The sequence below is a fragment of the Dendropsophus ebraccatus genome, chromosome 13, assembly GCF_027789765.1.
Source record: "Dendropsophus ebraccatus isolate aDenEbr1 chromosome 13, aDenEbr1.pat, whole genome shotgun sequence".
Lineage (NCBI taxonomy): Eukaryota > Metazoa > Chordata > Amphibia > Anura > Hylidae > Dendropsophus > Dendropsophus ebraccatus.
Genome location: NC_091466.1, coordinates 82,339,992 through 82,354,924, shown reverse-complemented (window position 1 = coordinate 82,354,924; position 14,933 = coordinate 82,339,992). Strand labels below are relative to the sequence as shown.

Genomic DNA, 14,933 nt, shown 5'->3' with positions numbered 1-14,933 from the left:
CCCCATGTTACCATCCGCGAGACTGCGGCCCTGACCTCCCCCCCATGTCACCTTCCGCGAGACTGCGGCCCTGACCTCCCCCCCCATATCACCATCCGCGAGACTGCAGCCCTGACCTCCCCCCCGGTCACCATCTACGAGACTGTGGCCCTGACCTCCCCCCCATGCAGTCACGCTATCAGCACTTCACTGAAATGGAGTCACCCTATCAGCACTAGGAATTGCAGTGCTCCTATATACCATGTTTTACGGTAATAGCCAGGACTAGTTAGTTCCAGGCTCCAGAATGTGCCCGGAAGATCATAGGGTGACACCTACATGTGAGACTAACTAAAGAATGTCAACTCTTAACCCCTTCAGGTCCAATCACCCACTGTTAACCCCTTCAGATTCACAACTGTTCAATTCCCCCACTGTTAACCCCTTCACATCCACTACAATCGAATTCATCCACTGTTAACCCCTTTAGATCCACAACACTTCAATTCATCCACTTTTAACCCCTTCACATCCACCACAGTTTATTACATATACTGTTAACCCCTTCAGCTCCAGGAATATTTTATTTTTTTCTAACTATATGTAATTTTTAACACCTGAAAACTAGGCTCATTGTAATTAATTCCTCTTATTTGTCTTAGATATAGAAAACTCATTTTTACTGTAGTCATTTGGAGTAATGTGATGGTAAAGTGTCTATTTGGGGCTATATGTCCCACTATTTGAAGTCCAATAAAATCACGAAATCAAATTGTTATCCAATCTCATTACCATATCCTAGAAGAGCGCTTACCCTCGTACAGGTTCTGTGATTTTCTGACATTTTTACTATTATCCAGGAAGTGACGTCACCGTGTTATGCAGGAAGCGACGTGACCGTGTTATCCGGGAAGTGACGTCACCGTGTTATCCAGGAAGTGACGTCACCGTGTTATCCGGGAAGCGACGTGACCGTGTTATCCGGGAAGCGACGTCACCGTGTTATCCAGGAAGTGACGTCACCGTGCTATCCGGGAAGCGACGGTGACCGCGTTATCCGGGAAGTGAAGCCTTGATGCAGTAGTAAGTGCAGGGTGAAAAGCGCTTTCTAAGCATTTCCGGTACTAGGTGTATATTGGGGATTTGTATAACTTTTGGGGGACAATACAATAACAATACAAAAATCTTTTAGCCAGACTTGTTCTATAAAAGCATAGAGGTCGGCACGGGGGAGGGGCGTCAGCAGGCGCCAGCAGCTCACACAGGCCCCTCAGCACTCTTTATTAGGTGGCAGAGACAAGACCGCTAGGGCGGTAAGTAGCTGTCAGTCAGTGGCAGCTGCATGGCCCTATAATGCCCTGGGGAAGACTTGCAGAATAGTAAGGGTGCTTTCACACACTGCGGATTTGATGCAGATTTTCTACAGCAGATTTGAAACTTCAGGTTGACTTTGTTTTGGTAACAGACAATCTGCTGCAGAAAATCTGCCTAAAATCTGCAGCATGTGAAAGCAGCTTTAGCCTAGTGGGGCTCCTTGATGGCTCCATGTCCAATCCTCAATCAGGTATTAGTAGAAATCTTTTACCGTGAAAACTAGAAGAAAAAAATAGGCAAGAAATCTGGTAATCTCGCAAGCCACATCAAGGGTCGTCACTCTCCTGCCAGTCCCTAACCCAAACCTACAAGGAACATAGACTTATTAAACTAGAAGGACAGTCCTGAGACAGTCTGGTAATGGTTCTCCTCCATCTGCCATGGAACTGGTCCCTGATTGGAAGTCGTCTACCGAGAACGTCCAACAACGAGAACAAGATGGAGAACTATTGGATTTTGGGATTTTATTGGACTTCATATTATCAGGTGTATAGCCCCAAATAGAGACTTTCCCATCACATTACTCCGAATCCCTACAGTAACAATGATTCTTCTATATCTAAGACAAATAAGAGAAATAAATTACAATGAGCCGGGTTTTCAGGTGTTAAACATTACATATAGTTAGAAAAAAATAAAATATTCCTGGAGCTGAAGGGGTTAACAGTGGATGAATTAAACTGTGGTGGATGTGAAGGGGTTAAGAGCTGACATTCTTTAGTCTCCCATGTAGGTGTCACCCTATGATCTTCCTGGCACATTCTGAAGCCTGGAACTAACTAGTCCTGGCTATTACCGTAACACATGGTATATAGGAGCACTGTAATTCCTAGTGCTGATAGTGTGACTGCAGTATGTCACCATCCGCGAGACTGCGACCTTGACCTCCCCCCATTACCATCCATAAGAGCTTGTAGGCCTGACCCTGTGAGGACCCACCACCACGTGTAATCACGGAGAGTGGGGATAGTGGTTCTGACCCCGGATATGGCTGCTGACAGGCGCATGCGCAATGTCCAGGGTCTGTGGACCATGAACTGAGTCGCAAGTGACCCGCTCTAATGTCAGCACATGTGACCGGAAGAGGGCGTGTTCTGCTGCGGGAGCTTCCGACGGGAATCGAGTTGTTGTTATAGTAACCATAAAGCGGAGGCCGTAAAGATGGAGGACGTGCTGGAGATGGGGGAAACGCGGAGACCTGCGGTACCGACACCGGGACACCTCACCTCCTCCTCACCGGGACACCTCACCTCCTCCCGACACCGGGACACCTCACCCCGACACCGGGACTCCTCACCCCGACACCGGGACACCTCACCCCGACACCGGGACACCTCACCTCCTCCCGACACCGGGACACCTCACCCCGACACCGGGACTCCTCACCCCGACACCGGGACACCTCACCCCGACACCGGGACACCTCACCTCCTCCCGACACCGGGACACCTCACCCCGACACCGGGACACCTCACCTCCTCCCGACACCGGGACACCTCACCCCGACACCGGGACACCTCACCTCCTCCTCACCCCGACACCGGGACACCTCACCCCGACACCGGGACACCTCACCTCCTCCTCACCCCGACACCGGGACACCTCGCCCCGACACCGTGACACCTCACCCCGACACCGGGACACCTCACCTCCTCCTCACCCCGACACCGGGACACCTCACCTCCTCCTCACCCCGACACCGGGACACCTCACCTCCTCCTCACCCCGACACCTCACCTCCTCCTCACCCTGACACCTCACCTCCTCCTCACCCCGACACCGGGACACCTCACCTCCTCCTCACCCCGACACCGGGACACCTCACCTCCTCCTCACCCCGACACCGGGAAACCTCACCCCGACACCGGGACACCTCACCTCCTCCTCACCCAAACACCGGGACACCTCACCTCCTCCTCACCCCGACATCGGGACACCTCACCTCCTCCTCACCCCGACATCGGGACACCTCACCTCCTCCTCACCCCGACACCGGGACACCTCACCTCCTCCTCACCCCGACACCGGGACACCTCACCCCGACACCGGGACACCTCACCCCGACACCGGGACACCTCACCCCGACACCGGGACACCTCACCTCCTCCTCACCCCGACACCGGGACACCTCACCTCCTCCTCACCCCGACACCGGGACACCTCACCTCCTCCTCACCCCGACACCGGGACACCTCACCTCCTCCTCACCCCGACACCGGGACACCTCACCCCGACACCGGGACACCTCACCTCCTCCTCACCCCGACACCGGGACACCTCACCTCCTCCTCACCCCGACACCGGGACACCTCGCCCCGACACCGTGACACCTCACCCCGACATCGGGACACCTCACCTCCTCCTCACCCCGACACCGGGACACCTCACCTCCTCCTCACCCCGACACCTCACCTCCTCCTCACCCCGACACCTCACCTCCTCCTCACCCCGACACCGGGAAACCTCACCCCGACACCGGGACACCTCACCTCCTCCTCACCCAAACACCGGGACACCTCACCTCCTCCTCACCCCGACATCGGGACACCTCACCTCCTCCTCACCCCGACACCGGGACACCTCACCTCCTCCTCACCCCGACATCGGGACACCTCACCTCCTCCTCACCCCGACACCGGGACACCTCACCCCGACACCGGGACACCTCACCCCGACACCGGGACACCTCACCTCCTCCTCACCCCGACATCGGGACTCCTCACCTCCTCCTCACCCCGACACCTCACCTCCTCCTCACCCCGACACCTCACCTCCTCCTCACCCCGACACCTCACCTCCTCCTCACCCCGACATAGGGACACCTCACCTCCTCCTCACCCCGACATAGGGACACCTCACCTCCTCCTCACCCCGACATAGGGACACCTCACCTCCTCCTCACCCCGACATAGGGACACCTCACCTCCTCCTCACCCCGACATAGGGACACCTCACCTCCTCCTCACCCCGACACCGGGACACCTCACCTCCTCCTCACCCCGACATAGGGACACCTCACCTCCTCCTCACCCCGACATAGGGACACCTCACCTCCTCCTCACCCCGACATAGGGACACCTCACCTCCTCCTCACCCCGACACCGGGACACCTCACCTCCTCCTCACCCCGACATAGGGACACCTCACCTCCTCCTCACCCCGACATAGGGACACCTCACCTCCTCCTCACCCCGACACCGGGACACCTCACCTCCTCCTCACCCCGACACCGGGACACCTCACCTCCTCCTCACCCCGACACCGGGACACCTCACCTCCTCCTGTACCCGACACCGGAACACCTCACCTCCTCCTCACCCCGACACCGTGACACCTCACCCCGACACCGGGACACCTCACCTCCTCCTCACCCCGACACCTCACCTCCTCCTCACCCCGACACCGGGACACCTCACCTCCTCCCGACACCGGGACACCTCACCTCCTCCTCACCCCGACATCGGGACACCTCACCTCCTCCTGTACCCGACACCGGGACACCTCACCTCCTCCTCACCCCGACACCGGGACACCTCACCTCCTCCTCACCCCGACACCGGGACACCTCACCTCCTCCTCACCCCGACACCGGGACACCTCACCTCCTCCTCACCCCGACACCGGGACACCTCGCCCCGACACCGTGACACCTCACCCCGACATCGGGAAACCTCACCTCCTCCTCACCCTGACACCTCACCTCCTCCTCACCCAAACACCGGGACACCTCACCTCCTCCTCACCCCGACACCTCACCTCCTCCTCACCCCGACACCTCACCTCCTCCTCACCCCGACACCGGGACACCTCACCTCCTCCTCACCCCGACACCTCACCTCCTCCTCACCCCGACACCGGGAAACCTCACCCCGACACCGGGACACCACACCTCCTCCTCACCCCGACACCGGGACACCTCACCCTGACACCGGGACACCTCACCTCCTCCTCACCCCGACATCGGGACACCTCACCTCCTCCTCACCCCGACACCGGGACACCTCACCCCGACACCGGGACACCTCACCCCGACACCGGGACACCTCACCCCGACACCGGGACACCTCACCCCGACACCGGGACACCTCACCCCGACACCGGGACACCTCACCCCGACACCGGGACACCTCACCCCGACACCGGGACACCTCACCCCGACACCGGGACACCTCACCCCGACACCGGGACACCTCACCCCGACACCGGGACACCTCACCCCGACACCGGGACACCTCACCCCGACACCGGGACACCTCACCCCGACACCGGGACACCTCACCTCCTCCTCACCCCGACATCGGGACACCTCACCTCCTCCTCACCCCGACATCGGGACACCTCACCTCCTCCTCACCCCGACATCGGGACACCTCACCTCCTCCTCACCCCGACACCGGGACTCCTCACCCCGACACCGGGACACCTCACCTCCTCCTGTACCCGACACCGGAACACCTCACCTCCTCCTCACCCCGACACCGTGACACCTCACCCCGACACCGGGACACCTCACCTCCTCCTCACCGTGACACCTCACCTCCTCCTCACCCCGACACCGGGACACCTCACCTCCTCCCGACACCGGGACACCTCACCTCCTCCTCACCCCGACATCGGGACACCTCACCTCCTCCTGTACCCGACACCGGGACACCTCACCTCCTCCTCACCCCGACACCGGGACACCTCACCTCCTCCTGTACCCGACACCGGGACACCTCACCTCCTCCTCACCCCGACACCGTGACACCTCACCTCCTCCTCACCGGGACACCTCACCTCCTCCCGACACCGGGACACCTCACCTCCTCCTCACCCCGACACCTCACCTCCTCCTCACCCCGACACCTCACCTCCTCCTCACCCCGACACCTCACCTCCTCCTCACCCCGACACCGGGAAACCTCACCCCGACACCGGGACACCTCACCTCCTCCTCACCCCGACACCGGGACACCTCACCTCCTCCTCTACCCGACACCGGGACACCTCACCTCCTCCTCACCCCGACACCGGGACACCTCACCTCCTCCTCACCCCGACACCGGGACACCTCACCTCCTCCTCACCCCGACACCGGGACACCTCACCTCCTCCTCACCCCGACACCGGGACACCTCACCTCCTCCTCACCCCGACACCGGGACACCTCACCTCCTCCTCACCCCGACACCGGGACACCTCAACCTCCTCCTCGCCCCGACACCGGGACACCTCGCCCCGACACCGGGACACCTCGCCCTGACAGCGGGACACCTCGCCCCCTCCTCACTCCGACTCCTCGCCCCCTCCTCACTCCGACTCCTCGCCCCCTCCTCACTCCGACTCCTCGCCCCCTCCTCACTCCGACTCCTCGCCCCCCTCCTCACTCCGACTCCTCGCCCCCTCCTCACTCCGACTCCTCGCCCCCTCCTCACTCCGACTCCTCGCCCCCTCCTCACTCCGACTCCTCGCCCCCTCCTCACTCCGACTCCTCGCCCCCTCCTCACTCCGACTCCTCGCCCCCTCCTCACTCCGACTCCTCGCCCCCTCCTCACTCCGACTCCTCGCCCCCTCCTCACTCCGACTCCTCGCCCCCTCCTCACTCCGACTCCTCGCCCCCTCCTCACTCCGACTCCTCGCCCCGCTCCCTCCAGTTTCTGCTTTTTTTGTAACCTCTGACTTTATTCCCCCCAGGTGGTACGGATGGGTCGCCGAGCCCGGGCTCAGGACATTCAGCAAGAAGAGGAACTTCCACGGAGCCCATCATCCAGAGAGGTGCAGGATTATTACACAGTCACATGCCATACAAACTGGGGCCACAGTGATATATGAGAGGGGTTGGGGTCCCATGTTGTTAGATGAGAGGGTTAGCGGTCCCAGGGTGTTAGATGAGAGGGTTGGGGGTCCCAAGGTCTTAGATGAGAGGCCAGGGTATTATACTGATGCCCACCCATCACACTGACCATTGTGACTGATCTGTCATACACATCTCCTCCTTATATTAATTTTCCTTTTCTTCTTTCAGGGTCCTCCGAAGCCACTGAGACAAGGGGGGTGGGCAGATGAATTGTCTGGGACATCAAAGTGAGTATCTACACCGCTGCATGCAGCCTGCCCAGGGTGTGAACAGAATCTGGCTTTGGACCCTGGGGATAAGGGGATAATGCATGCTGACGCGGGGATGGAAACAAAATATAAGACAAATGGAAAAGAAAAAGGAGAAAGTCAAGCACGAAATCCATAAAAGACTTGTAATTTTACGGATTGAACTTTAATAAAGAACATGTAGTAAAATGAAAAAACACACGCTAGATGCGTTTTGGCCGTTGGCCAATGTCACATTATAGTTTTAAAGGAAGGTTGGAAGGTATGCTACACAGAACAGCGTTGGGCATAATTATGGTGTAAGCGGATTTTTCTGTTTTTCTTCCAAAATATAAGACAGGGCTTCATAGTGAAAGAGAGCACATAGAACTCTCTCCTGAGTAGGTTGTGCTGGTGTAAGGCACAACTCCCTATTACACAGATTGAGAATCGGCTGAATCAGGCCAATTATCACTCCATGTAATAGAGACAACGATCAGCCAATGAAACGATCATCGGCTGATCGTTGGTTTGGACCTAAATCGTTGGGTGCCGACCGCGCATTCCTACGTGTAATAGCTATGTGTGGCTGACGGCTGATGATTGCCCAAACACCTTAAACCTTACCGGGAAGCTGTGGAGCACAGGAGAGAAGACCGGTAGCGGGGAGAGGTATGGTTTACCTCAGCCCTTACTGCTGATTATCGAGCCGTCTAATAGGTCTAGAAAATGAGCGCCCCCCCGCATGCTCCGCCCCCCGCAATCGCCCCGCGGCATGCTCCGCCGTCCCCGCCAACTCGCCTCTGCTACGCCGTCCCCGCCAACTCGCCTCTGCTACGCCGTCCCCGCCAACTCGCCTCTGCTACGCCGTCCCCGCCAACTCGCCTCTGCTACGCCGTCCCCGCCAACTCGCCTCTGCTACGCCGTCCCCGCCAACTTGGGAGCATTTTATTTTTTTAGCTCTTGGGGGGAATACCCCTTTAAAGTTGGTAAATGCTTTAATAGAAATATGGAGGAGTTCCTGCCTGTTCAGACATGCTGAGTTAGAGGGTCGTATGCCTGGTCTTCTTTGTTCAGATGGTGTTCATTTGTCCAATATTGGGAATCCTATTTTACATGTTGGAATCCACAATATCGCAGAGGTTTGGCTGCGGTGGGGGTGGGGGAGGCCATGCTGGGGTTAGGGCCCTATTCCATGGGTTGAGCAAGGCCCGATCAAGGATGTAAACGAGCGCCTGTCTGCTAGATTGGCGCTCGTTTACTGGGCCTATTCCACGGCCCGATGATCGTTGAGCGAGGGTGTGCAGGGACATCGTTACCAATGTCCTTGCAGCCCTTGCACCATTTGTTACCTGGCAGGACTTCTCCTCCGCTCCGTCTTCCTCCCCGGGTCCTGCGGCCCAGCCTCAACTCCGGTGCGGCCTGTCAGACCCCCTCAGCCAATCATTGGCCGTGGCGCTCCTGGCCTGTGATTGGCTGAGTGGTCTGATAGCTCAGTCAGGCCGCTCCAGAGCTGCTGATGCTGTCCCTGGGGACCCGGGGAGGAAGACTGAGCCTGACTGAGACTGAGTCCTGCCAGGTAATGTATGGTGCTTCTCAAATCGTCGGTCGCCCGCCGCGCACCGCTATTCCATGCAGCGGTGCGCAGTGGGGGACCAATGATTTTAGGTTTGGCCCTAAATAAACAATCAGCCGATGACACGATCATCGGCTGATCATTTATCCATGAGATCACTGATCTCTATTACACTGAGCGATAATCGGCCGATCGGGCCGATTATCGCTCGCGTGGAATAGGCCCCTTAGTCTCTCATAAATGAGTCGACAAGTTTATTATTGTAATACTTATACATATTTTGAAATAATTTGTGTTATTAAGATTAATAAACATTGCGGCCGTCATTTTGCCGCTGTTTGGTTGTGAGTGGTTTTTATTTCAGATAGTGTGGAGGAGCATGGTGACTGACACAGGGAACGGGCTGTGGGGGCAGTCTGCTACACGTAGTAAGTGGCTCCCGACCACCCGTTATAGCTTCAGTGACGTTGTTCTGCCTCTCAGCGTGGCTGGCATCTTAGGATACTATTACACGGAGCGATAATCGGCCGATTCTCGCTCCATGTAATAAATACAACGATTAGCCGATGACAACTATCATCGGCTGATCATTCATACAGGTTCTGACCTATTTTGGTCTGTCGCCAACCGCACACCGCTATGTGTAATAGCGGTGCGCGGACGGCGACTGACGATATACATTACCTATCCACATTCCAGGGCTGCTCCTGCGGTCTCCCCCCCCCCCGCCCCACGTCTCGCTCGCTCTAGCTTCAGTGGCGGTCCCGGCCTGTGATTGACTGAGCGGCCTGTCAGCTGAGCAGGCCACTCTGAAGCTAGAGCGCGCGGGACCTGTGGAGAAGCGGACCGCAGAAGCAGCCCTGGAGCGTAGATAGGTAATGTATGTAGTTTAAAGAAGGGCTGCAAGGACATCGGTAACGATATCCTTGCAGCCCTTGTTAAACTATTATCGGGCCGTGTAATACCACCCTTACTGATCACATGGCTTCTGTCACCCTCCTGTTGGATTTGGTCATCGTCTTTATCCTTCTGTTTTGCAGAACAGGGAAGCGTGGCACTGAGGACATGGAGGAGTAAGTAGATCATCTGCTGCAGCATATCCATGTGGTCACGTCTCCTCTGTGTCATTGTATGTTGTCTTTGTGTCTGTAGCAGTCGCCTGAGGCAGCGAAGCCTGGACGATTCTGATGAAGGTGGAGGTGAGCAGGGGAAAGGATGATAGCTGTCAAAGGGGGAAGAGCAGACAGGAAGGACGCTTCTCTCATGTCTTGTTGCCTCTTTCTAGACATCCCAGTGATCCCAGATCTTGAGGACGTTCAAGAGGAGGATTTGGCTCTTCAGGTGGCGTTGCCCCCTAGGTGAGTATCTCTCGCCCCACTCCCTCCTCTTCCTCATACGCTGGCTGTGACCCTACATGCATCAGCTTTGTATTGCAGTGTTCAGGTGAACCGAGTTATGACATACAGAGACCTGGACAATGACCTCATGAGGCACGCCGCCTTCCAGACCCTGGTGAGACCTTTGTGATGCTTTTGTGTTGCTGGCTCCTCCTACATAGTGTCACCCCTCCCCCTCCTCCTACATGGTGTAATCCCCTCTCCTCCTACATGGTCACACACCCTTCCCCTCTCCCCCTACATGGTGTCAACAGCAGTCACCTGTCCCTTTTCTATTATAGCTCTGACAGGATGTATTGCTTCTCTTGGTGCTTCTCCCATGGCTCAGCCCCCTGAGACAGGATGTATTGCTTCTCTTGGTGCTTCTCCCATGGCTCGGCCCCCTGTGACAGGATGTATTGCTTCTCTTGGTGGTTCTCCCATGGCTCGGCCCCCTGAGCCAGGATGATTTGCTTCTCTTGGTGGTTCTCCCATGGCTCTGCCCCCTGAGACAGGATGATTTGCTTCTCTTGGTGGTTCTCCCATGGCTCGGCCCCCTGAGACAGGATGATTTGCTTCTCTTGGTGGTTCTCCCATGGCTCGGCCCCCTGAGACAGGATGATTTGCTTCTCTTGGTGGTTCTCCCATGGCTCAGCCCCCTGAGACAGGATGATTTGCTTCTCTTGGTGCTTCTCCCATGGCTCGGCCCCCTGTGACAGGATGTATTGCTTCTCTTAGTGGTTCCGCCATAGCTCGGCCCCCTGTGACAGGATGTATTGCTTCTGTTGGTGGTTCCGCCATGGCTCTGCCTCCTGTGACAGGATCTATTGCTTCTCTTGGTGGTTCCCCCATGACTTGGCCCCCTGTGACAGGATGTATTGCTTCTCTTGATTGTTCCCCCATGACTTGGCCCCCTGTGACAGGATGTATTGCTTCTCTTGGTGGTTCCCCCATGACTCAGCCCCCTGGGACAGGATGTATTGCTTCTCTTGGTGATTCCCTCGTGGCTCGGCCCCCTGTGAAAGGATGTATTGCTTCTCTTGGTGGTTCTTCCATGGTTTGGCCTCCTGTGCCCTCGATCATGTCCTCTTTAATCCTGTAACTCTGTGTTTTTTTTTTTTTTTTTCAGGATGGGGACATTGACCTGAAGCTCCTGACCAAAGTGTTGTCTCCAGAGGCGGAGGTGCTGGAGGTGAGTGCCCGGGGGACGGGGATGGAAGCATATAATGGATGCAGGGACACAGGCGATGGACACTGGGTAACCTGCTTCTTCTCTGCAGGATGACGTGCAATGGGATTGGGACTTGCTGTACACCGAGGTCTCCTCAGAGCTCCTGATAGAATGGGACTTGGGGAAGGCGGAGAGGGAGGATGGCCTCATTGTGTGACTGTGTCTATCTGTACAGAATAAACTTCTTACCTCCAGCTATCCAGTGTACTGCCTGTCAGTGTAATGCCCGCCACAGGAGAGCGTCAAGGAACAGCCTGACATGTGGCTCATCTAGTCCTACGGTTATTGTCCACATCCCCTGGGCGGTCACTGCCCACATGTGCTCCTCTGATGGTCACTGCCGCCCTGCATGTGAATAAGGTGAAAAACTAGGGGTCCGCCAACCAAAAAGTGTGAACCTGAGCTAAGGTCATTTCAGATTACCAAGAGAGTCGGCTAAGTCCTGCGTGGGATTCCAATTTATTCCAATTTATAATCAAATTCCGATCAGGTATAGACACAGAGGAAGATAGAAAAGGTCTCCAATGCTTGAAAAATCTACCTGAATATTCTTCCAAACGTAACAAAGCATGGGGAACATCATACGTCATAAACAGGTTAATTTGCTCTATAACCTCAGACATGGCAGGTTGGCTCTTATCCAGCCAGCGTCTCAGGATGCTTTTCTTCAGAGAAGAGCTACGGAGGCTTCAGAAGGGTCTTCAGAGAAAGTAAAGAGAGATGAGGTCCCGTACAGCTAAGGAGGCTTCAGAAGGATTTCCAGAAAAAGTAAGAAGAGATGAGGACTGTACAGCTAAGGAGGCTTCAGAAGGATCAGAGAAAGTAAGGAGAGATGAGGTCCCGTACAGCTAAGGAGGCTTCAGAAGAATCATAGAAAGTAAGGAGAGATGAGGACCGCGTACAGCTAAGGAGGCTTCAGAAGTATCTTCAGAGAAAGTAAAGAAAGATGAGGTCCTGCACAGCTGAGGCTTCAGAAGGATCTTCAGAGAAAGTAAGGAGAGATGAGGTCCCGTACAGCTAAGGAGGCTTTAGAAGAATCAGAGAAAGTAAGGAGAGATGAGGTCCCGTACAGCTAAGGAGGCTTCAGAAGTATCTTCAGAGAAAGTAAGGAGAGATGAGGTCCGTACAGCTAAGGAGGCTTCAGAAGTATCTTCAGAGAAAGTAAGGAGAGATGAGGTCCCGTACAGCTAAGGAGGCTTCAGAAGAATCATAGAAAGTAAGGAGAGATGAGGACCGCGTACAGCTAAGAAGGCTTCAGAAGTATCTTCAGAGAAAGTAAAGAAAGATGAGATCCTGCACAGCTGAGGCTTCAGAAGGATCTTCAGAGAAAGTAAGGAGAGATGAGGTCCCGTACAGCTAAGGAGGCTTTAGAAGAATCAGAGAAAGTAAGGAGAGATGAGGACCGCGTACAGCTAAGGAGGCTTCAGAAGTATCTTCAGAGAAAGTAAGGAGAGATGAGGTCCGTACAGCTAAGGAGGCTTTAGAAGGATCATAGAAAGTAAGGAGAGATGAGGACCGTACAGCTAAGGAGGCTTCAGAAGTATCTTCAGAGAAAGTAAGGAGAGATGAGGTCCCGTACAGCTAAGGAGGCTTCAGAAGAATCAGAGAAAGTAAGGAGAGATGAGGACCGCGTACAGCTAAGGAGGCTTCAGAAGTATCTTCAGAGAAAGTAAAGAAAGATGAGGTCCCGCACAGCTAAGGAGGCTTCAGAAGGATCTTCTGAGAAAGTAAGGAGAGATGAGGTCCGTACAGCTAAGGAGGCTTTAGAAGGATCATAGAAAGTAAGGAGAGATGAGGACCGTACAGCTAAGGAGGCTTTAGAAGGATCATAGAAAGTAAGGAGAGATGAGGACCGTACAGCCAAGGAGGCTTTAGAAGGATCATAGAAAGTAAGGAGAGATAAGGACCGTACAGCTAAGGAGGCTTTAGAAGGATCATAGAAAGTAAGGAGAGATGAGGACCGTACAGCTAAGGAGGCTTCAGAAGTATCTTCAGAGAAAGTAAGGAGAGATGAGGACCGTACAGCTAAGGAGGCTTCAGACGGATCTTCAGAGAAAGTAAGGAGAGATGAGGTCTGTACAGCTAAGGAGGCTTCAGAAGGATCAAAGAAAGTAAGGAGAGATGAGGACCGTACAGCCAAGGAGGCTTTAGAAGGATCATAGAAAGTAAGGAGAGATAAGGACCGTACAGCTAAGGAGGCTTTAGAAGGATCATAGAAAGTAAGGAGAGATGAGGACCGTACAGCTAAGGAGGCTTCAGAAGTATCTTCAGAGAAAGTAAGGAGAGATGAGGACCGTACAGCTAAGGAGGCTTCAGACGGATCTTCAGAGAAAGTAAGGAGAGATGAGGTCTGTACAGCTAAGGAGGCTTCAGAAGGATCAAAGAAAGTAAGGAGAGATGAGGACCGCATACAGCCGATGCCCCATTAGAAACATCGTCAGAGCAAAGAGGAATATGATGAAACAGACATTGTAATGGATGCAATGAGACATCATGGTCCAAGATGATTTTAACCCAAGACAAGAGCTCGGCCCAGATAGAGTGGGTGGACGTGCACGCCCATATACAATGGTATATATCGCATTTAGGGTCGGAGTGGAAATAGTGTGTGTGTGTTGGGGGGGGGGGAGTGTGTAAGGAATAGTAGAGGGAAGTGTAGCCTTATGTAAGATGTACATGCATCTCTCTCCAGTCCTCATTACAGAATGGACAATTCTAAGACCTGTTAGTGTAACCTAGGTCAGAGTATATGGGGGCCCCAATGGTTAAAGGCTCTCTGAGAAGTCCCTGCTAAGACCACAGCTTAAATAGCACCATAAATTTCAGACAGTTTGTCGTAGCTAGAAGGAAGAGCCACCAGGGAATAAGAATCATTGTTCTCTGACAGCAAAGTCCTTCACCAGAGACACATTGTAAAGATTTTACTAGAACCTTCCATGGGGAAGTCATGGCCGTCACCCAGGGGTAAGTATCTGGATATGCAATATGAGTACAGTTTCCTTATTACCTTCCAGTCTGCTATCGTATCTCTGATAAGGAGGCAATTCTGTGTAGGTATACAGCAGTGTATTACACTCACCGGCCACTTTATTAGGTACACCATGCTAGTAACGGGTTGGACCCTCCTTTGCCTTCAGAACTGCCTCAATTCTTGGTGGCATAGATACAACAAGGTGCTGGAAGCTTCCTCAGAGATTTTGGGCCATATTGACATGATGGCATCACACAGTTGCCGCAGATTTGTCGGCTGCACATCCATGATGCCAATCTCCCGTTCCACCACATCCCAAAGATGCTCTATTGGATTGAGATCTGGTGACTGTGGAGGCCA

At 54.7% G+C, this 14,933-nt stretch overlaps 1 protein-coding gene across 2 annotated transcripts; it reads left to right on the top strand.

Moving 5' to 3' along the window:
- Positions 1 to 2,430: 2,430 nt before the first annotated feature.
- IFT43 (intraflagellar transport 43) lies at positions 2,431 to 11,800 on the top strand. Of its 2 annotated transcripts, none has more exons than XM_069949747.1 (9): positions 2,431 to 2,556; positions 7,030 to 7,110; positions 7,361 to 7,419; positions 10,036 to 10,068; positions 10,151 to 10,194; positions 10,281 to 10,353; positions 10,432 to 10,507; positions 11,501 to 11,563; positions 11,652 to 11,800. In XM_069949747.1, the coding sequence occupies exons 1-9, from the start codon at positions 2,515 to 2,517 to the stop codon at positions 11,757 to 11,759; spliced, it is 579 nt and encodes a 192-aa protein (XP_069805848.1). In that variant the 5' UTR covers positions 2,431 to 2,514; the 3' UTR covers positions 11,760 to 11,800. The 2 variants fall into 2 exon arrangements, with proteins under 2 accessions (XP_069805848.1, XP_069805847.1); XM_069949746.1 differs by having other exon boundaries at positions 2,435 to 2,556; positions 10,148 to 10,194.
- Positions 11,801 to 14,933: the final 3,133 nt, after the last annotated feature.

Excerpts from the sequence above, each read along its gene's own strand:
- IFT43 (XM_069949746.1), top strand. The coding sequence starts at position 2,515 with ATGGAGGACGTGCTGGAGATGGGGGAAACGCGGAGACCTGCG. Across the intron at positions 10,195-10,280 it reads CGATTCTGATGAAGGTGGAG|ACATCCCAGTGATCCCAGAT; the intron begins GTGAGCAGGGGA and ends GCCTCTTTCTAG. Across the intron at positions 10,354-10,431 it reads CAGGTGGCGTTGCCCCCTAG|TGTTCAGGTGAACCGAGTTA; the intron begins GTGAGTATCTCT and ends TTTGTATTGCAG.